The sequence below is a fragment of the Ctenopharyngodon idella genome, chromosome 18 (assembly GCF_019924925.1).
Source record: "Ctenopharyngodon idella isolate HZGC_01 chromosome 18, HZGC01, whole genome shotgun sequence".
NCBI lineage: Eukaryota > Metazoa > Chordata > Actinopteri > Cypriniformes > Xenocyprididae > Ctenopharyngodon > Ctenopharyngodon idella.
Window position 1 is genome coordinate 25,632,141 of NC_067237.1, and position 20,803 is coordinate 25,652,943.

The 20,803-nt window shown below is 36.7% G+C and overlaps 4 protein-coding genes across 5 annotated transcripts; 2 read left to right on the forward strand and 2 right to left on the reverse strand.

Annotated features, from left to right (window-relative positions):
* Positions 1-3,261: 3,261 nt before the first annotated feature.
* On the reverse strand, positions 3,262-10,716 carry uri1 (URI1 prefoldin like chaperone). Its single transcript, XM_051869604.1, has 11 exons — positions 10,041-10,716; positions 8,503-8,537; positions 8,084-8,162; positions 7,123-7,258; positions 6,947-7,038; positions 6,766-6,826; positions 6,504-6,690; positions 5,549-5,804; positions 4,675-4,820; positions 4,330-4,573; positions 3,262-4,069 (listed from the first exon to the last, which is right to left on the reverse strand). The coding sequence occupies exons 1-11, from the start codon at positions 10,137-10,139 to the stop codon at positions 3,887-3,889; spliced, it is 1,518 nt and encodes a 505-aa protein (XP_051725564.1). The 5' UTR covers positions 10,140-10,716; the 3' UTR covers positions 3,262-3,886.
* Positions 10,717-10,870: 154 nt separating this feature from the next.
* On the forward strand, positions 10,871-12,581 carry pdf (peptide deformylase, mitochondrial). The gene is made up of 3 exons (XM_051869605.1): positions 10,871-11,124; positions 11,422-12,041; positions 12,186-12,581. Exons 2-3 carry the CDS (start codon positions 11,456-11,458, stop codon positions 12,341-12,343), a joined length of 744 nt encoding a protein of 247 aa, XP_051725565.1. The 5' UTR covers positions 10,871-11,124; positions 11,422-11,455; the 3' UTR covers positions 12,344-12,581.
* Positions 12,582-15,657, reverse strand: spata2l (spermatogenesis associated 2-like). 2 transcript variants are annotated; one of them, XM_051869602.1, is made up of 3 exons: positions 15,517-15,657; positions 14,586-14,925; positions 12,582-14,481 (listed from the first exon to the last, which is right to left on the reverse strand). In XM_051869602.1, exons 2-3 carry the CDS (start codon positions 14,922-14,924, stop codon positions 13,066-13,068), a joined length of 1,755 nt encoding a protein of 584 aa, XP_051725562.1. In that variant the 5' UTR covers position 14,925; positions 15,517-15,657; the 3' UTR covers positions 12,582-13,065. The 2 variants fall into 2 exon arrangements, with proteins under 2 accessions (XP_051725562.1, XP_051725563.1); XM_051869603.1 differs by lacking the exon at positions 15,517-15,657 and adding an exon at positions 15,430-15,477.
* A 447-nt stretch (positions 15,658-16,104) lies between these two features.
* On the forward strand, positions 16,105-19,937 carry si:dkey-238o13.4 (uncharacterized protein LOC560780 homolog). Its single transcript, XM_051869606.1, has 6 exons — positions 16,105-16,364; positions 16,943-17,050; positions 17,172-17,311; positions 17,498-17,594; positions 18,420-18,544; positions 18,724-19,937. The coding sequence occupies exons 1-6, from the start codon at positions 16,280-16,282 to the stop codon at positions 18,898-18,900; spliced, it is 732 nt and encodes a 243-aa protein (XP_051725566.1). The 5' UTR covers positions 16,105-16,279; the 3' UTR covers positions 18,901-19,937.
* Positions 19,938-20,803: the final 866 nt, after the last annotated feature.

Here is a 20,803-nt window from a genome sequence, read left to right on the forward strand (position 1 = left end):
CTACATTGGTCCAACATTGGTTACTTCTTATTATTATTTAATAGTTTATCAAGTCAAGGAAATTACATGATGTCCAATTTATTTTATTATGCACTATATAGTAACAGTTATATACATATTTTAAATTAATACTGTTTGCGTGTACTTGGTATAATATGGAGGACCTGATTTGTCATGAATTGTTCAAGTAAAAACGCTCAGATAGATTCAATGCAATTCGTGAACAAATCTTTCAGACTGAATTTGAACTGGTTTAACTTATATACTTATTCAGAGTTTGCCAGCCTTGAGATTGTCATTGCTTTAGTGAGAAGAGTAAAGATAAATCTCCACAATCCTATGACCATACAATGTGCTATATTTATGTAAAATAACTGTTGTTACAGGAAAATTTTGGAAACTATGACTTTGAGTCAACTATAACTCATGCAGCTCCATTCTAACATTGCTGAAAAAGAGCATTCAAACAACACTGACAAAAAAAGAGCAATAACAAAAAGTAAACTTGGAAGGTTCTCCATTAAATAACATTTCTCACTTTGCTAAAAAAAAAAAAAAAAAAAACGGTGTGCCTGGCATATAAATGTGAATGTAAATGTAAATCTAAGAGGATGGCTCAAATTTGACTTTAAGAAGGCAAGAGAAGACAATGTGAATGGAGGAAAAAGATGTTTCCCTGCCACCACAAGTGTTTGGAAGCTTTGACAGGCACATCTCACACAGGCTGACAGCTCTGTCAATAGCCCCAGGATGGCAGGTCTGATTGACAGCTAGCAGGTGGTGGCTGAATGGAGTTGTCAGGGCAACTGTCAATCAGCAGCATTGCCATGGAAACAAGGGAGGTAACACAGCTGCCCGTGGTGATCTATTGTTTTACCAGTCAGGCACATGCATAGTAGAACACTTTCACTGCAAATCTCCAAAACGAATGTAATTGCTTCACATGTTTTGTCTCTGAAAATTGAAATAGGCTATAAAATCAGACCAACAGATGCATACCATGCACAGTAAAATCAGGAACAAGAATCCATCCCAAGCATGCAATAAAAAAACAGCTCTGTCTTTTCAGCTTCATTCATACTGCTAATTGCACTCCAGCAAAATCCAGGGCAGGTTTGTCATTCGAGCATAAATTGATACTCCCCATCTGGCTCCATTAGATGTGTTAACTACACAACTAATTGCTGTGTAATTGCCTTTAATAACTGTTGCTTTGAGATGAGTATCAGATGTTTCAATTATGGGGTGAAATGGCCACTCTGAGGCACTATGGCTTGGTATAGCTGATATGTTGAGTCTAATGATGACATTTCCAGAGTGAGCTCAGTCACCTCGGAGAGACTCTGACCCCTAAAATGGTGGATCAGCATGAGAGACCAGCTGGACGTTATAGAGCTCATTGGCCCAGAAGCGATTATTAGTGCGATCCTTATCAGTGACAGTTTCAGTAACACAGATGCCCCCAGCCCTTGAGACAGTGGTATAAAATAGAAGGCACCACAGTGGTTCTATATTCATTATTTACTGAGACACCAAATAATGTGAAAGCACTGACTTATGAGTGAGAATTAAAGTGATAGTTCTTCCAAAAATAAACATTTGGTCAGTATTTACTCACATGTTGATTCAAACTCGTTCATATTTCTTTTGTAAAACACAAGCTTAGCAGAAAGTTTATGCTGCTATTTTCAGTAAAATGGAAGTGAATGGTGACTAGAGGTTGTCAAAAATGACCAATGATAATCAGTATGTGATCAATAGAAGGAAAAAAATACATACAGGATTGGAACGTCATGAGGGTGAGTAAATGGTGACAGAATTTTTATTTTTTGAGTGAACTTTTTTTTAACACCCGCTTAATCAGTTTCTATTCAAAACCATTTTTTGCACATTAGTCCAGCTAAATGCCATAACAAAATAAACTCCACACCATTTTAAGCATGACTTGAGATCATGCTTGAAAAAAAAATGATTTGAGTTGATCACTCAGTCCTTCTAGACAGAAATTAATTGAATGGACTATGCTGCATTCAGCCCAGCTGCTGACTCAGAACCTGTCCACGTCCAAATGTCAATGTGCTGATGGATAAGTCTGCAGTCAAACACAAGTGACTGATACCGGTGCAAACAAAGGCATTGATGGAGGCAGTCCTCCTCAGAAGTACTCAGTCCTTGCCTTTAAATGCCAAAAGTAATAATGGAGCACTCTCTGGACTATTCTGACATACTTGTTTCCAAGAAGGCTGAGCTACCTTTTTTGAATGCCACAGTGGATGATGCTATTGCTAACCTTGTAAATGACTCTCTAGAGATGTGCCTGTGATTTATTATGACATTTCACATCATTCAACACAAATATATAATCTAACATGACTAACAGGCCTACAAGCTTGAGTTGCCCTCAGTAAAGTTAATGATACAAAGACATCCTGCCACACACACACACACACAATTATATATATAATTGACCAATGGCGAATTAAGACATGTGCATTTACATAATAACTGGCTAAGGGCAAGCTTACACTACCTGAACTGCTGTGGTCACACTACACAACAAAGTTTATTGTCATCTGTCGTCGTCTTGTCAAATCAGCGCGCATACACAATACAACGCTGACGAGGTTCACAAACTTCAAGACATTTGGTCAAGAGCATAGACTAAAAAAGGAGCAGTCCGACCAACAGCGAAAAAAAAGTTCTCACATAAATTCACTCAACTGTTTATGACATTTTTTCAGTTTATACCATCTTCACTGTGATTGGCTGGATTACTTCCACCACAAGATCACGTGGGGTTTTATCGCAGAAATTGGAAATCCGTTGAGGCAGCAAAATCCAGCCAAAAGTCGTGTAGTGTAAGCTTGAAAAAAGTTGCATGTTTGCTTAACATTTATATTCAAATAATTGTATAATATTTATAATAATTTTTACATTTTAAGTTATCTAGATTGAGTCTGAATATTGTTTAAACCTTGAAATAATATTTTTAAAAAAATGCTTAGTTAAAAAACAAAAAAAAAACAACAAAAAAAAAAAAACACCAAATCTGAGCATTTTTCCCCCCAAATGCAGCAGCTTGTTTTGGCTTTGAGGTTGAAAAGTATTACGCTTTGGCGCCCTCCAATGGCTCTGACTGAGCAACACCACGATGACAAATGAGTTGCTTCATCAGTATATTTCATGCCCAGACACGAATGCAAAAATGCATGTTCCGTGTAGGAACAAGAATACTAATGTTCAGACCAGTTCAAACGCGTGTATAGTCAAAATCATTTATTTTGTTCTTTTTCAGTTACATCATTTTTTTCTGGCAGTCACAAAAAAGCTGATGTACATTTGTATTGTTTACAGACCTAAAGAAGATAAAGGAGAGTCAAGGACAAAGTTCAGAAGGGATAAAAATGTTTTTTAAGCTGACAGAATTGGACAGATATTCCATTGCCAACATAGGTCAAAACAGAATGAGAATAAACTTTGATAAAGCATTTTCCAAATAAGCCACATCACAACAATGACAGCAGTCATGATGTCACGAACTCTACTATTTTGTTTGTCTTGAAAACATTTTAGCATTTTTTATTTTTTCAATTCTATTTTGACTATTATTTAACTAATAAACACAAAAAGATACCAAAATGTGCAGCCTGTCGATACTTAAACCATCTGGCCTTAAAAAAGTTGGGAAAAATCTGTTGGGAAAAATCATGTAACATCTTTATTGCTCTTATAGACCAAATAAAATATCCGGCGTGCATGAAACATGAGACAGATGACAGTATAGAAGCAGTGTAGAGGGCAAAGGACAGCTAGTGAGAAATCAGTCTTTAAGTGTTACTGTTGTATATAACTGAATTCAAAAGCTGGGCCCTGATGAGATGAATTCTTATTTCTGATGCAACCGTGTAGCTTTGAATTTGGACATCCTTTTGGGAGGCTCCTGAGGCGCTTCTGGGCCCAGCTCTTCCAGCTTTCTCTCCGGGATTGTGGGTAAGGCAGGAGGGGCGATGGTCAGGTGTGGGATTGAGCAAGGCAGGGGATCCTTTTCGATCACTGTGCCTGTAAAAGCCTAAAACAAAAAGCATAAAAAAGGTTTAAATACCAACAACAAAATCTTTAACAATTCTGGCTGTGCTGCTAAATAAGATGGGGTGTCCAATCCTACCCCTGGAGTGCCACTGTCCTGCAGAGTTTAGTTCCAACCTCAGTTAAACACACCTGAACCAGCTAATCAAGGTCTTACTAGGCATACTAGAAACTTCCAGGCATGAGATGAGGTGAATTTACATTTCATGCCAAGTTTAACCAACAGCAACAAGCCTTCTGTACCTCAAAGCGTCCGTTAGTGCGGGGGCTTGTTCCAGTAGGGCTGTCCTCCTCTGTAATGCCATCGCTGGTATCACTGTGCGTGGCATCATCATGGCTCCATGAACGTCCAAAAGTCGCACGGCGTTCGTCAAAGTCAGCTGTGCTGCTCTCGCTGGTGTCACTGCATACGCTGTTCTCACGGCTGCGAGACTTCAAAATGGACTTCCGTGGTACTGGCTCTCCATTCACCAAGTCCACAAACACCCTAAAAACATACACTGTGTTTAAACTGAACAGCTAAAAACACACATGTAGTGGAAGACATAAAGGAAAATAGATAAATGATGTCTCCCATTAGGCTGTTACCTATAAATGTCTGCTGGGCTTGTGATCTTGTAACTTTCGTTCAGAGAATTACTTCTGCCACATTTCTTTTTTCGTTTGGCTTGCTCCTTTTGTTCTTTTCTTTCGCTGAACTTTAGAGTGGTGTTCTTTCCTGTATTTATCCTGACCTTTACAGAAGAAAAAGGGAAGATGGAAAGAAAGAATTATGCAAAAAGTTTTATTTCTAAGACAGACAGGAGAAAGTAATTCAATACAAAACATAAAATATTAATATACACCACTGCTCCAAAGTTTAGGATTGGTAAGATTTTTTTAATGTGTTTTTTTTTTTTTTTTAATGTTTTTGTTCTCTTATGCTGCATTTATTTGCTCAAAAATGCAGTTAAAAAAAATATACTGTGTAATATTATTGCAGCGCCATGACAGGTATGAAAGTGAGGCTGTGAGGGATAGACTTACCTAAGCTGTATAAAGCTCCTAGATCAGTTATAATCTTCCACAACTCATGTTGTCTCGAGTTTTTTTGTCTACTGAAATTTCTTGGAAAGATATTTTTGCGGTGTTTCGTCAGCAGAACAATTCAAAAACACATTAAATAACAGTCTAACCCACTGAAGAGATGCATGTCTATCCATCACAGCCTCACTTTCACTCCCATTAAAAATGAAGAATGGCGCTGCCGTGAATAAAGTCTATATGCCGGTTTGTGCTCGAAAAAGCATTTCTTACCATTATAAATGGTGAAAACGGTTTTGCTGCTTAATATTATTGTGGAAACTGTGATAATGTTTTTCAGGATTTTTGATGAATTAGAAAGTTCAAAAGAACAGCTTTTATTTGAAATAGAAATATTTTGTAACATTATATAAAGGGTTTTGTATAACTGTTGACTAACCTTTTTGAATTCAACAGTGTGAGAAAAGTAGATAGTTGGAAGACCATTGCCTGTTTCCTCCTCACAATCTTCCTCCTCCTCCTCATTCTCAGGGTGCAAGCCATTAGTGCCGTTCATCTGACTTGTGAGAGATGATGGTGCCCAGCCATTTTCCTTCTGATGGCCATTAACCTGGACACTGCTGCCACCATCTGCTTCCTTCTCTTCCTCTGAGGAGGAAGTGGTGTCTTCTCCATTAGTGTCTGTGCTGTCCAATCTAGGATAACAAGGCAGAAAAAAATAGACTAAATATATGAGTATACTATTAAATTGTTGGTGTAACAGCTACTTTTTTTGTACTGTGTATTGCATTTTCATATTACTTAAATATGTATGCAATATATGGTATGAAAAGCAAGCTTTCTACACTTTGATCACCAAATTTCCATGAACATTCTGTGAAGTTTGTGATTACTGAATAAGAATTTACTTTCAAAAACCATTTAACTTCCATTCATATGCTAGGAACCAATACTTGATTGATTTAAACACTGGAGAATGACCATTTTGGGTCCCACAAGAAAAACAATTATTAGCTAGTACCATTTGCCACCATATAAACTACCATTCAAAAGTTGGGTTGGTAAAGTTTTTGCATGCTTTTAAAACAAGTCTCTTATGCTCACCAAAGCTGCATTTATTTGATCTAAAATAGAGTAAAAACAGTAATATTGTAAAATATTATAACAATTTAAAATAACTTTTATACTTTAAAACGTAATTTTTTCCTGTGACGGCAAAGCTGAATTTTCAGCATCATTACTCCAGTCTTCAATGTCACATGATCCTTCAAAAATCACTCGAATATGCTGTTTTGGTGCTTAAGAGACATTTTCTGTTATTATTATTATTATATATTGAAAACAGTTGTGCTGCAAAATATTGAACACAGTGTTACGTTGTGTTTTTTTTTTACCGGTATCTCTGATCCTGCAGTTCCTCCTGACGCTCTAGTTCATCAAGTCGAGCCCACAGCTCCTCCTCTGAGAGCACCCCTGTCTTTCTCTCTTCATCACCTTCTTCCTTCTTCTTGTCCTCTGTCAGCTCCAAAAAATACTCCTGCTTAGGTTTAGAGTTGGGTTTGTGGGCCAAACGATGTTTTCCTGGGGAAGCACAATAGAGTGTAAACGTAGTGAACAATATAAGTTAAAACAGCCTGATAGCATGACTAGATTTACCTTTGGTAACTTCATCTTCATTTTTTACCTCTTCTCGAATGTCTACAAAATCTCCAGTACCCTGTTGAGAAAGTAGACATGATTTTAGGCGTATGCTGAAGTTTCTTCCAGGGATGAAAACATCAATATAAGGTTTCCAAATAATGTCACACAGTATTGAGGTCATGGTTAGGACACTTACACCAGTCAATTTTTCAAGATCATTTGTAAAATCGGCTCTGTTCTGAAAGTTCTTCATCACTTTTTGTAAGTCATCTAGTGCATTTTTGACATCTGGAAAAATAGCACATATATCAGGTCAAGCTGTATGCATTATTCAAAACCGGTCAATGGGAAATATTAGTAGAAATAACTCACGTTTCTTTCTGTGTTCCACAAGAGTGTCGGCTTGTTTGGCAGAACACTTTGCAAACCAGTTATCCCCAAGGAGCACCGTTAACTCATTAGTGTGAACTAGCTTTCCCGGCATGAAAGCCAAGGGACCAAATGGTACCTATCATGTTAAAAAAAACAACCAAATAATGAGCAAAATGAGGGCTTCCAGTAAAAGTGTCACTTTCAACATTTTCAAATCAGACAAAAAGTCCATTCACACCAAGAACAATAACTATAAAGATAACTATATTGGTGTCCACACCAAGACATATTAACATTCTGTTACTATAAGCGCACACTGCAGGTATGTCTCAGACTCTGATTGGCTGTCAATGTTTTTATTCTTCATCAGCTGAAACATTGTTCCAAAAGTGATTCCAATGAAATGGCTCCTCTATGGTGCTATATACCTTATTATTTAGAGCAGCGCCATGACAGGTATGAAAGCGAGGCTGTGAGGGATAGACACCGTATTTTCAATGGCTTCCACTGTATAAAGCTCCTAGATCACTTACATTTTTCCACAGCTCATATTGTCTGGGGTTTTTGTCTACTGAAAATTCTTGGAAATATAATTTTGCAGTGGTTTGTGAGCAGAACAATCCAAAAACACATTAAATAGCAGTACAAGCCACTGAAGAGATGTATGTCTATCCCTCACAGCCACGCTATCATTCCCGTTATTAAAAATAAAAGATGGCTCTGATGTAAATAAGATCTATAGGTACAGTTGTGGTGTAAACTTTCCTATTCTCACAGAATTAGAATGAATATTAAAACTTTATAGTTATCAACCTTGGTATAAACGTGTCTTAAAACCAGCTAAAATGGAGCGAATAATCCTCTGATGATAATTAAATATTTTGTTGCTCAGACATACAAAATATTTGTGTATCTAAAGGTAAAGGTTAAGTTGGATGCATTAATAATTGAAAAGTGATACCATAATATCATAAGACAGCTTGTCAGGCAAAGTCCTGAGGCGGTCCTGAAGAGAGTCATAGTCTTTTTCCACCTTTTCCCTGTCAATCACAGAGAAAAATGAATCACTTGTAAGGTAGTTGCTGGTTTGTTGCCATACAAATTCTATTTTTTGTCCTACCTACTGAATGTCTTTTTAAAATACTGAAAGGGAATATAACAAAAGCCCGTCAAATCTTTTGTCATAGCCATCAAACATCTATATTGATTCACAGTATAAACAGCATTTCCATTCCAAATATAAACATGCAAAAAAACAAACTAAGATGACAAGCTAATGTGCAGCTAGTATGAAGTTATTTCCTGAGAAACATTGACAGTGAGATGCATTGATAATAATGTTATGATGTCTGAGCTGTTAAACTGCATAAGGACACTCACCAATGCGCAATTTGACTTCTGCAATCTTTCACCACCTGTTGTGGAAGACAATTTGTCATTTGACAACCACTGAAATTCCCAAAATGCCACTGTGACAATCACTGCTAAACTATCTGTAATATTCTGGTAATGTGAATTGACAATTATAGAGAGAGTGAATGATACTCCTGAAAGTTTCTTGTGAGATGCTGAGACAAGGTACCATGTAAGGATGTTTTGCAATATCATTGTCAAAAACAATATACATGTTAAACAACTAAAAATAGTCTGTAGACTGAGTCTCACAAATAGCTATAAAGTACTACTGCACAAAGAAAATTAAGCCCATTGGGATTGTTTGCACGGTGACATTAATTTCATAATATACACCCTTTATTTCACAATACTGTAATGCTCATTTGGATATCTTTGAGGTTTTCTACTATAATTCCATTTAATCTCATACTCTTATTATTGTTATAGAGTAATGAAAATGCCTCCTGTCCGGACATAACTTTTTTTTTATTAATATCAGCATAAATGTAAGTGTACTACCATGATTAAAAAAAAAAAAAATTATAATATGGTTTTCTATTACAGTAATGAGAATGAGATCATTTTAACGTAATGAGACTGGAAATTTCAAGTTTAATGTGCTTATTTGTCATGGAAATAAATGTCACGGAGGAAATCATCTTAATTTCCCTTATGTAAAATATAATTTTCACTGTAAAGTTGATTTTTTTTATGATGGGGTGAAATATGACCCAGGTATGCTCTTTCCAGGCTTTAGGAGATTCAGCAACCAAGAGAACAACAAAAAGCATGTCTAATAGCATGCACATAAGCATTAGGCCTATATGTGTTATGTTTTTTCTAATTTTCTCACTTCTAGAAAAAGTGTTGCTGAGGCCAATGCAACACAGAAGCTTCCAGATCTTTTAAAGTAAAGTAAAATGCCCCAGTCTTGCTGACTTTAAACGAAGCAGCACAAATGTAGCCTTCATATCCGGCCAGCTAAGGTTTATCCTCCAATGTCAGCACATGGGTAAAAGACACTGTTTGTTTGCCTTTCACCTACTCAAGTTGCTCAAAATACCATGCAAATATAAATAGGTCAGTTAAACCCTAACTTCACACGGTGTCATTTTACAGCATGACTGTAACAGTACTGTAAGCTTTTGCTTTCTGTATGAATTTTGGCAACGTGGACAACTTTGTATTCGATTAAACTGGAGTTTACATTGTTTGCTAGATACCATACGTGTAGGATAATTTACTGATAACATTATTGAGATACACTGTATGTAAATATGTACATGCATTTTTTTTTGCAAAGTATCAAAAAACCGCACATGTAACAAAGCAATCAGCTAACCAACAGCAACACGTGATACACAAAGAACTTTCTAGAAAATGAAATACGTCTATGCGACTATATTGCAAAAACACCATAAACATATAACAGATAAATTGGTGCTGATGATAAATCACGTGCATGAAGTTTTAATATCTGCAGGAATGCATTGGTGGCACACGAAATAAACATTACTCCTGACCTTTTTGTGCTCCTCTTTCAACCTCTCAACGCCTTGAGGCAAATCATTACTCCGTTTGACTTTTCCAGGTGCAGCCATTTGGTCGTGCAAGGATGTCATCCACAATAAATCAAGGTTTTTTTAATATCCAAAACAATGAATGATCAGGGGTTTGAAGTCCTATAGAAATGTTTATGAATGCAATTCGATGCGTTGCACTCAATCTGTCGCCTCGTAGTCATCAATGAAGCAGAACAAGTGGTCCAGTATATCGAGATTGAGACCATTTCACACGTGCATCGTACGATGTCGATCTTATCCCAAAATTTCCTCTTGTTTACAGTCCACCGATGGCCTGTTTCCCCTGCGCCATGTTCATCGAATCACGGATGTAGTACGTACTCTGGATATCTCTCTCTCTACTACAACGGTGCAAACACGTGATCACACACTTCACCTAATTATTTCACTTTCATTTTTAAATAACAAATAAAAAGTTTACGATAACAGTGCATTACTTACGATAAAAATATATAGTAAACTATACATGGACTGAAAATAATTATCTGCATGAAACTACAGATTCTGCTATTATTCTCCTCAAACTGGCCATAGAATAATTACTTATAATGAAAAACGTGTATATTATTTTTTTTAATGATTATTAAATGTGGTACTATTAATGGTAAGATTTGTTTGGAAATGTGGATCGTTGATTCATGCCTTGATATGACCGAAGGAGTGTCCTTCAACGTACGTGTAAACAATCCTCACGCCGACCATATCACGTGACGTTTTAAAACAGGATTTTACCAAAATAAAAGCCTTCGACTCAATAAATTTTTTTCTCTGTGGTGTTTAAGTTTAGACTGTTTTTTTTTTATTCTATTTTATTTTACTTATTTTATTTTACTTTATTTTATTATTTTTTTTTATTATTATTTTTACCCAGACACTTTTATTTTAAAGAAACAACACGGTGTCTCTGTAATTCCGTTTTCCGGACTGGTCTCTGGCTGTTATTGAAATGCTTCTAACCGCTTAAAAATTGCACATGTGGCATTCTAATTATTACAGGAATTGTTACTAATTAAATACAGTGCTGGTGAGTACTGACACTTGCTCATAAAAGTGACTGTGTCCTTTGTTAAATATTTTTTTTGTTTGTTTGCCATATGTCATTGGAAAAATGCTCATATCAAACAAACATAGATCTCACATTTAATAATTTATTTCCCACTTCTATATAATGTAGCAATTTTAAATCATTGCTGTTCAATTAATTTAAATGTGCATTCAGCATAATGAGTTAAAATAAAACCTACTGGACTACGTTCAAATTTATTTCATTCATAATTATTTTGTCTTTGTTGACATGGCAACTTTTTTTTCTTTTGTCCAGCTGTCAAGAGAGAAGCTTTCCACTGCAACCAGTCATGATCAGGCACTGGTGGACATTTTCACATTGTGTCTTAAGAATTCAGACAAATTATGTACTTCCAAAACCAGTTAGAATACTTTTGCCCTTGTCACCATTCACATGTACTGCATCCCCACGTACTCATTCTACCAACATCAAGATGCGCTCCTACTTACAGTATATGAAAAGGAAAGTCAAAGGTGCACCATCTCCTCCATACAATCACGTGTGCCAGGTTGGAGATCCTGTGTTACGTTCACAGGCTGCGGCAGTAGAACCTGGAGCCATTCAGGGACCAGAAGTGCAGAAGGTCATAAAGACCCTGGTCAATGTGATGAGAAAGCTTGAGTGTGTCGGCCTGAGCGCACCCCAGATTGGTGTTCCTCTACGAATATTAGCCTTGGAGTATCCCAAAAAAATGCTGGATTACAGCTCAGTCACTTCTATTGAAGCTCGGGGTCTGGTGGCAGTGCCCCTTATGATTTTTGTAAACCCAGAGTTGCGTGTACTAGATGGACGCACTGTCATCTTCCAAGAGGCATGTGAGAGTATCTGTGGGTATTCAGCATCCGTTCCACGCTATGTGTCTGTAGAAGTCTCAGGTAAAATTTAATGCTGTAAAATGTCTAAATAAATAAATACTCAACCTGTATCAAGTGACCCATACCTATGAGGCTAGACTTAAATATTTACTTTCTGATGTTCTTTAAAGTATCAAATAAAAACTGTTTGTCTTCTTTCCAAAGGTCTTAATGAGAAAGCAGAGCCTGTCAGCTGGCAAGCGAGTGGGTGGCCGGCCAGAATACTGCAGCATGAAATGGATCACCTCAATGGAGTTTTATATATCGATCGCATGGACAGTAAAACTTTCATTAATGTAAAATGGGAAGAGTACAATGAATAAAGCTTTGGGAACTTTATTGCAACCTTACCTTTGGATTTCAGAGAAAATGGACATTCATATCAATCTTTTGTTATCTGATACATGCATTTTAATCTCAGTTTATCACATTTTCCACTTTTCCTTTGCGGATAGTATACGACTATGGAGATTACATCTTCATCTTCATTAGTAGTATTTTTTTTTATTATTATTATGTTTAGAATTTATTTTGATGTTTTAAATAAAAGTACAAGCAGAATTCTCTTTCATTCCCTTTATTTTTATATTCCATTAAACCATCTCAATAACAAACATGTGCATTATATTTAATAATTATATGGTAGTATAGTACGTCACTCTAAACAACATAATTGGTTAGAAATGTTGCTAAAAAGACCCAAAACCATATTTTTCCAAAATACATCAAACAAATAACTGAATACATTGAGTTAAATCTCCAAAGAATCAAATATTGGACTGGCCATCACACAATCTCAACCAATAATATACATTTATGAGCTGTGTTATTGTATGACATATAAATTTGTAAGTGATGGCTAACTCTACAGTGAGCTTTGTAACTTTTCTGTAATATATGGCTCTTATCAAGACATTGCTGATATCAAAAATCAAAAGCGTAACAGATTGTCATGTTTTTATCCCTCAGTATTTCAGATTGATTGTGCAATTAGCAAAATAATAACAGGCTTCAACCACACATAGTCAATACTGGTGTATAGATGTTATACAGAGGAAGAGGAGATGAAAAGCTTTCCACACTGACACAACATGGTATTTTTAAAGCAACACCGTTTGCAATACAGAGCACCACAATACTTGCAGAATGTGCCAAGATCAGAACCACAGCAAGTGATGCATTTATTTCCGATATATTGTATTTTGTGTTTCTGAGAGCAATGCCGTCCATCAGGACACCCAGAGAAATGAAAGGCTTTACAAGTGAGGCATACAATTTCAGGCAAAGGCTGTGTATCTGTAAAGCAATCATTGTGAAATGGTATTGGTGCACAAGGTGTTTCTGAATCACCCATTTCCTGGGAGTACTGCGTATGATGGGCATTCGCAATACAGTTTTGCCAATCTTCACATTGGAAATCATGGGAGTTGTTACAGGTGTGGCAGATTACATCTACTGGGGCTCCAGAAGAAAGACATATGTGCCTCTTTTTAGCATTCTCTCTTTCTCCTTGAGGGAGCTGTAATTTTCCTGTAGGCTGCACATTGTGTTTTAAATTGCATACTTTAATAATTTTACAGTTGTGGTCATGGATTACCTGGCAGTCGTGGCAAACCAAAAATGAATCATAAGTAGAATTGGCCATACAATGATGTGTCTTCAGGGAATCTTTTTCCTTGACCAATCTAAGCAGGTCTTCAGCTTTGTGTGGGCACAGTACTAAAGTATGCTCTTTGAAACAGCACGTTTTATAATGGCTACACAATGTACTGTGAACATCTCTGCATTCCTCACACTGGTATATAAATAAACAACCTGGAGTGATACAGCTGCACATCACGTTTACTGCTGCTTGTCTCTGGGCATCACCTTTTGATTGATCTTTATCTAAGTTTTCCATTGGACCTGGATTGCTGATTGATCTTCCCTGCTTTGCATCCTTATTATTCCTCATGTCTGACTGGAAGGGCTCTTTCTGTAAAGACTTGCTTTGAACGATCTCTTTTGGTTGCATATAAGAAGAGTGTGGTGGTGAAGAAGTAGTGGATGTCATTTGAGAAGTCACATCTGCCTGCTCTGTGTACAGATCCAGCTCAGTGTCCATGCCGCTTGTTAGGATGGCATCCGAAGCACTAGCAACCTCTGACTTTCTCTTGGTGTTCTCTAATGCTACCTGAAGACTGTGGCCTGCCTGCCTCTCTTTAACTAGCTGAAGAACCCACTCCACACCTCTGTGCGCAGAGCCCAAGGCGGAAAGTAGCAGCTGGCATTCCATCCGGGCAGTGAAGAAACCACATGCTAGGCTGAGTAAGAAATCAGCAGGAACTAGTTTGGAGTTCAGCGCCAACTCTTCATCTTCATTAAGGCTTGAAGGTTGGTACCCAAGCAATCCAAACAGCTCCTTAGCCTGCGGAAGGGTCAGTGCAGGTTTGATCAAATGGGTGAACATACCTGAAAACATCTGGTGAGAGGGAAGAGACTATATTAAGATAGTGAAAAACAAAATGTCATTCAGACAATATAAAAATCTAGGTCTGTGGGCACAACACCACTATTTCCACATACCTTCACCAGTCTGTACTCTCTTCTCCAGGGGAAGACGTAGAGGTTTAACGCAGCAAGCTCCAACACTTCAAAGGCCTTGGAAAGTTTCTCAAGCCCCATTTGGCCAGTTTTAGAAGGAAATGCATGGAGAGATTTTTCCATCACTGTCAGTGAATCTACTCCATGTAGATTATGTATCTTCTGGGCATTGTTATTGCAAAGGAGCACCTCCACTTCCTTACACAGTTCCTCATCCCTGCATACCAAACTTTGATCCCCCTTCTCAATTCGTCTCTCCAGGTTAGTCTGGTACCTATTGATAAGACCATTCTCTGTCTTTTTATGAGCAAAAGAATTCATCCTGTAAAGAAGACACAATATAAGAATTCAATAAACATGACCAATAATGACTTACATATCAAAATTTAGTATAATACTAACAACAATATAAGAAGTTTCTATTCAGAGTTACACTTAATGACGTCATAAATACCGCAGATGACGTTTTTTATATTTAACTATATAAAACACGGTATTATCTAAAGATTAATTATCCATAACCAATTCAATCTAACCGGCGATTGCTGAATATATGTGGATATTTTACACTATTAAAATCATGTATAATATTCCTCCTAAATCAACAGACTAAAGTGAAAGTGAAGATGAAACACAATTCGGTCAGTGATCTACAATCAGCGTTCTACATAATACTTATTAAATTCGGATTTTTAAAATTATATTTAATGTATAGCAAATTTGTTAAACAATAAATAGCATAAACGACGCTAAAACGTTTAAATATTGTGTATCTTGCTGCCTTTCCATACTAAAACCGCAACTGGCATTTTTTCAACTAACTTACTAACTAAAATTCAAATCAACAAAGCTCGTGACACACTGACGCCGTTCACATTGGACTGTTACGAATGATATAAACTAGATTTGTTACCTGATAAACGTTGAGCGTCCAAAACAAACTGCCTTGAAAGCGTCAGTGCTTCTCGGCGGAGAAACTTTTTTACATCACTTCCGTATTCGGCTCACGTGAAAGTTGCAGATTAAAACAAATAAAAATTAAATAAGTAAATAAAAGCGTATAAAATAAATATCATTAAAACTGTATTTAAATAACAATTACAATTAAATTAAACAATAACAATTAAAAGTAATGAAAGTATTCCATATACATTTTGGGATCCCTATTCCAAATCTAATAAACAGAGGCTCCTTCTACATTTTTTTTTTTTTTTTTGGGATTAAAATAGCAAAATAATTTAAACAACTTCACACTTGTGTGCAGTTTGCAATGATTATTTAGTTAAGTGATTTATTTAAATACACCAGTGATTGTTCACAAGAGGGCGCTATAATCTAAGATGGAAACTGTTGGCAATATTAGTTCTGACTTTATCACACTTTTAAAAGTTAATTATTGGAACCTTGTTGTCTACTGATATTACTGTTATTCACTGTAGGCTAGTATAATTTGTTTTTCATTCGTAACATTTATAATTTTCCTAAAAAAATCGTTTATTTGAAACCAAGTTAATTGTGATAAAGGATAATGAATAATTTGGTGGGAGTGTCATTCTGAAAGGGGCGTGGCATTGCTGCTGCGGTTAGATTTAAAGATCTTGAGCAGCAGGAGACATGAACCCCATAAACCATAATCAATCTCAGACGTCTGCACTGCTGCAGCAGTTGTGTGCGCGATGTCAAACGAGGACAGGGTCGTTTTAGCTCTCGGTGGAGCAGGAACTGTCGGCTCCGGGATAGTGAAAGCTCTCCTGGACAGAGGTAAGTGCACATTAAGTATTTAATCTTAATATATATAGTAGTAAGCATTATCTTTATTAAAAAAATAAAAAAAAATAAAAAATTGAAAATATATATGAAATATTAAAAATTATTTATAGCAACAACAATTATTATATCATATTATATTATATTATATTATATTATATTATATAACAAATGGACCGTGCTTAAATTTAAACATGTCTGCCTGTAACACCTATCTATTAGAAGTTAATACAAATGATTTGTAGATCAGTTATTCATTTATATAAAGGAACAGATTTACTACAAAACAATCAAATGAGACAATGTGTAACTCATTTGCCCACACTGTTTTGATATTTTTTAATTTATTGCTTTGTTTACAATTTTATTCAGTGCAGTTATGATTAGGAAAATATATCAAATACTCACAACAACCCTATTAGATTAAAATTAGGATCTTCAATTCTGATTCTGTAAGTCTAAGCCAATTAAACATTTTCTTTCTTTTAATTTAAATGGTAAAAACACATTTCGTCGCATAAATTGCATTTTTAAGTTTCGCATGTGTGGTAACTATGCAAACACATATTTAGGTTTCAAAGTTGCTGTGATCTCCAGAGACAACAGCAAGTTGGAGAAACTCAAAGGGTTTGTTTCACCTAGCACAAAAACTAACCTGACCACTTTAGTGGGGAATGTTGGTAAGTAGCCTATCTTCTTACTTTGTATTTTTTATGTTATCTTTGCAACTCTAGTCATTTTGAGGTCTCATTGATTTTGGATTGTTTGTGACTGATTAAAAATACACTCCTAATCTATAAGGCTCAGAGGAAGGAGTGGAGGAGGTGAAACAGGCCTTGCTTAAGTCTGTGGGAAAGATTACAGATGTGGTGTCCTCTCTGGGCTTCAGCTGGTGGCAGGGTGGTCTACCACACACTCAACCCCTCAAAGAACTGCACTGGGTGAGATTCAAATAAAGAGAGCAGCATTAACTTTCACCGTTTCCTTCCACTCTTTATACTTGCTCATATGACGTACATTTCACCATTCACATTTTGCTTTCTAATCTAATTTTCATCTTTGGGTCTGCTTCTCCAAATGATCCACCATCATTTCATTACTCAAAACTCTGCTTCTCTGATCACCAGGTTATTGAGACCCTGCTTTTCAGCACCTTTGTGTCTTGGAAAGCATTCTTTCCCCTGGTGAGAGATGATCCTAACTGCACCTACACGTTTATCACAGGTAGGTTATCATTCCCTCCAAAACATATATTTAGTGAAAGTGGAAAATAATCTTGAGCTTACTAGTAAATCTATTTGAAGACATTCACACACTGCACATAAATGTGTATAAATAAGTGAAGTCTTAAGAATTTATATTTCAGCAAATTCAAAACACTACTCAAATCACTGATCATAGGAGCTGCAACAATGCACGCATATATATATATTTTTCCATATAAGTTCCATAAGTTCGTTTTTTCAAATCTTTTGAATCTTTTTTGTGAACAGCTCTTAAAGGGATAGTTCACCCAAAAATGAAAATTCTGTCATCATTTACTCACCCTCAAGTAGTTCCAAACCTGTATGAATTTCTTTGTTCTGCTGAACACAAAGGAAGATATTTGGAAGAAATCCAGTAACCAAACAGATCTCACCCCCCATTGACTACCACAGTATTTATTTTTCCTACTATGGTAGTAAATGGGGGGCGAGATCTGCTTTGGTTTGGAACTACTTGAGGGTGAGTAAATGATGACAGAATTTTCATTTTTGGGTGAACTATCCCTTTAAAGGAACCATTTTTCTTATTTTTTTTTAATAACCACTGTAAAGAACTTAGTATATAGTGCACAACAGGTTCTTTACAGTGATTATTTAAAAAAAAAAAAAACTAAGAAAACTAAGAAAAAATGGGTCCTTTAAGAGCCATTCACTAAAAAGATGTTCAAAAAATGTTTTGGAACCTATTTCTAGGAACCAGATTTTGAAGAAAAAATCATCAGGCAGATTAAAAGATTAGTAAATTACGCACCCTGCTTATATAGATGCAATCTCTGTTGTACAGGAGGCGCTGGAGAGAAAGTGCTGATGCCTGGCACAGGGTTCCTGACCGTAGGGGCAGCTAGTGCTCTGGCGTTCTGTCAGGTTCTGCGTGAGGAGTACCCAGAGGTGCCATGCAAACTCAACCAGGTGTGTCTGTTATGTGCTGCCTAAAAATCTCATTAAACTCTCCTAAACACAACAAGTTCATGGGGTTATATTCCGGTCATGACATGTAGACTCACAGTAGATGTGCTTAATTAAATGTCATGAAAGTATTTCCTCATATTTGTTCCTCTATGATGCCTGTCTTTATAATCTTCCAACAGGTGAAAATCAACACGGGTGTGGCGGCCCCAGACCGAATGGCCCCCGGGTACCTGAACCACTTGGATTTGGGGGAGGCTGTGGCAGCGCTGGTGGAGCGCCGCAATGCGTCCCACACAGTGTTCGCTGTGAGCTGTCCTGCCGATCTAAAAACTGTTATTTTGGAAGGCAATCTGTAAGCAAGCCTCAGACTGGTCAACAGATTTTCCTCTGTATCCACTTTATCCTGTTAGTATGCGTGTATTGTTTTTATTGCATGTCAACAAAACATTTCTGTATTGAAAATAGCCAGCTTTGTCATAGTACAGTCATAGCCTTGAAATAATCATTGTGCTCAAAACAAACAAATATAATAGCCAGTGAAATGGTACAGATGCTTTGGAGTGCAGCAGAGCATAAACTCAGCCCCAGACATGTAAGCTTGACATTGAAGAAGTGAGACACGTGGGAGAACGGATGTGAAAACAAACTCGGTCTTTTCCTTGGTTAGAGTAAAAGAAAAAAACATGGCAGGTTGTTGGCACACTTGCATCCCCTGTAGCGTGACTCCCTGCCCTCGTTCACTCAAAACTTATCTGGCTGCTGCTTCCACAGCTCCAATTATTCCCAGCCATGTGGCCCATAATAAGCGCGTGAGGGCGCGAAGAGTTCAGAAATGGCCGGCCTCCAAGGTGGAGGCCATTGTTTTTGTTTACTGTTATCATATTTGCATATTAGCGACATGAATGTAAATTTGCCATTAAACAAATCTGGATTCAGTGAAGTGTCTAATTAAAGATGGGGAAGAAGGTGGGAAGACTTTGTCAGTTTATCAGCTGTGGTTTTGCTTTGCATCAGTTTATTAAAGGGATATATCACCCAAAAGTTAAAATTCTCTCATCATTTTCTCATCCTCTTGTCGCTTTTTTACTTCCTTTCTAGTGTAGAACTTTTTTTTTTTTTTTTTTTTAACTTCTATCATGTTCCACATAAAAAGGAAAATCTTATACAGGTTTGAAATGACATGAAGGTGAGTAAATGATGACATGATTTAGATTTTTGGGTGAACTATGCCTTTAAATCTGAATTACAGACCAAAAAGTGTGCCATTCTCTTCACATCACCTAAACATAGTCTCTGTTACTCAGTTTAATATGTGTCTGAGTGGAAACAATTCATGACCGGCGCATTTATCTTGTGTGTCTGAGGAAATTAAAATAATAAAAAAGAGAAAATCTCCCAGACTCCTAGTTTCTTTGAAGTAGTAACCCTTCGTGACATGAGCCACAAAGCTGAGGGTGTGATATGACTTTAGTTGCCTGGATTTCATTAAAATCTGGCTTGGAGTCCTTATTTCAAAAATTGTTTGGGAATTGAAAAATTTAAAACAATGGAAAAACAAAAGAATGCACTTTGGCAACCACAGATGTCCCTTTTCGTGAGACGGTAGAGTACAAGTAAAAGACCATGTTTTTCATCAATATTTTCCAACTGAAAACTCATACTTCTAGAAATGACCCCAAAATAAATATTCTGTCATTTACTTACCCTCATGTTGTTCCAAACCTGTATGACTTTTTTTTCCTTCTTCTGTGGAAAAAAAAAGAAGATACTAGGCTTTTTTGAGATGCATCGGCGCTGCGCAGACCGATCGGTACCGCGAGAGCGATTAAAGAGCATACGACTCCTTATGCTTTTTAAATCGCTCTCGCGGTACTTTGATGTCATACGCGGATTGGTCTGCGCAGCGCCGATGCATCTCGAATAACCTATTTTAAATAACATGAGGTTGAGTAAATGATGACAATTTTCATTTTTGGGGCGATCTATCCCATTAAATCGTAAGAACAGTTGAAAGGAGGAAATGCAAAATTTCAGACCAATAGTAGCAATTAGAAACCACTAAAAGTGAAAAGGTTATGAGTAACCTACTGGCTTTTTCATGCAAAAACTCAATCACAATTACAGCCATTATTGGTAAATGACAGGAAGCATCCATCTAATCACATCATCCATTTCTATATATCAAATTACACAGAGATCACGGTTTGCAAACTTTCCCGAGCCACTCTTGCTGTGTTTTGGTGTTTAACCCCAAGGCTT

Bases quoted from the DNA above. Each gene is read 5' to 3' on its own strand.
- uri1 (XM_051869604.1), bottom strand. From the start codon at position 10,139: ATGACATCCTTGCACGACCAAATGGCTGCACCTGGAAAAGTCAAACGG. The intron at 7,039-7,122 runs GTGAGTTATTTC...CTATTTTTCCAG, and splicing joins TGTGGAACACAGAAAGAAAC to ATGTCAAAAATGCACTAGAT. The intron at 4,070-4,329 runs GTACAGAAGGCT...TTTTTGTTTTAG, and splicing joins GCACTAACGGACGCTTTGAG to GCTTTTACAGGCACAGTGAT.
- pdf (XM_051869605.1), top strand. From the start codon at position 11,456: ATGATCAGGCACTGGTGGACATTTTCACATTGTGTCTTAAGAATTCAG. The intron at 12,042-12,185 runs GTAAAATTTAAT...TTCTTTCCAAAG, and splicing joins TGTGTCTGTAGAAGTCTCAG to GTCTTAATGAGAAAGCAGAG.
- spata2l (XM_051869602.1), bottom strand. From the start codon at position 14,924: ATGAATTCTTTTGCTCATAAAAAGACAGAGAATGGTCTTATCAATAGG. The intron at 14,482-14,585 runs GTATGTGGAAAT...CCCTCTCACCAG, and splicing joins GAGAGTACAGACTGGTGAAG to ATGTTTTCAGGTATGTTCAC.
- si:dkey-238o13.4 (XM_051869606.1), top strand. From the start codon at position 16,280: ATGTCAAACGAGGACAGGGTCGTTTTAGCTCTCGGTGGAGCAGGAACT. The intron at 17,312-17,497 runs GTGAGATTCAAA...TCTGATCACCAG, and splicing joins CCCTCAAAGAACTGCACTGG to GTTATTGAGACCCTGCTTTT. The intron at 17,595-18,419 runs GTAGGTTATCAT...TCTGTTGTACAG, and splicing joins CACCTACACGTTTATCACAG to GAGGCGCTGGAGAGAAAGTG.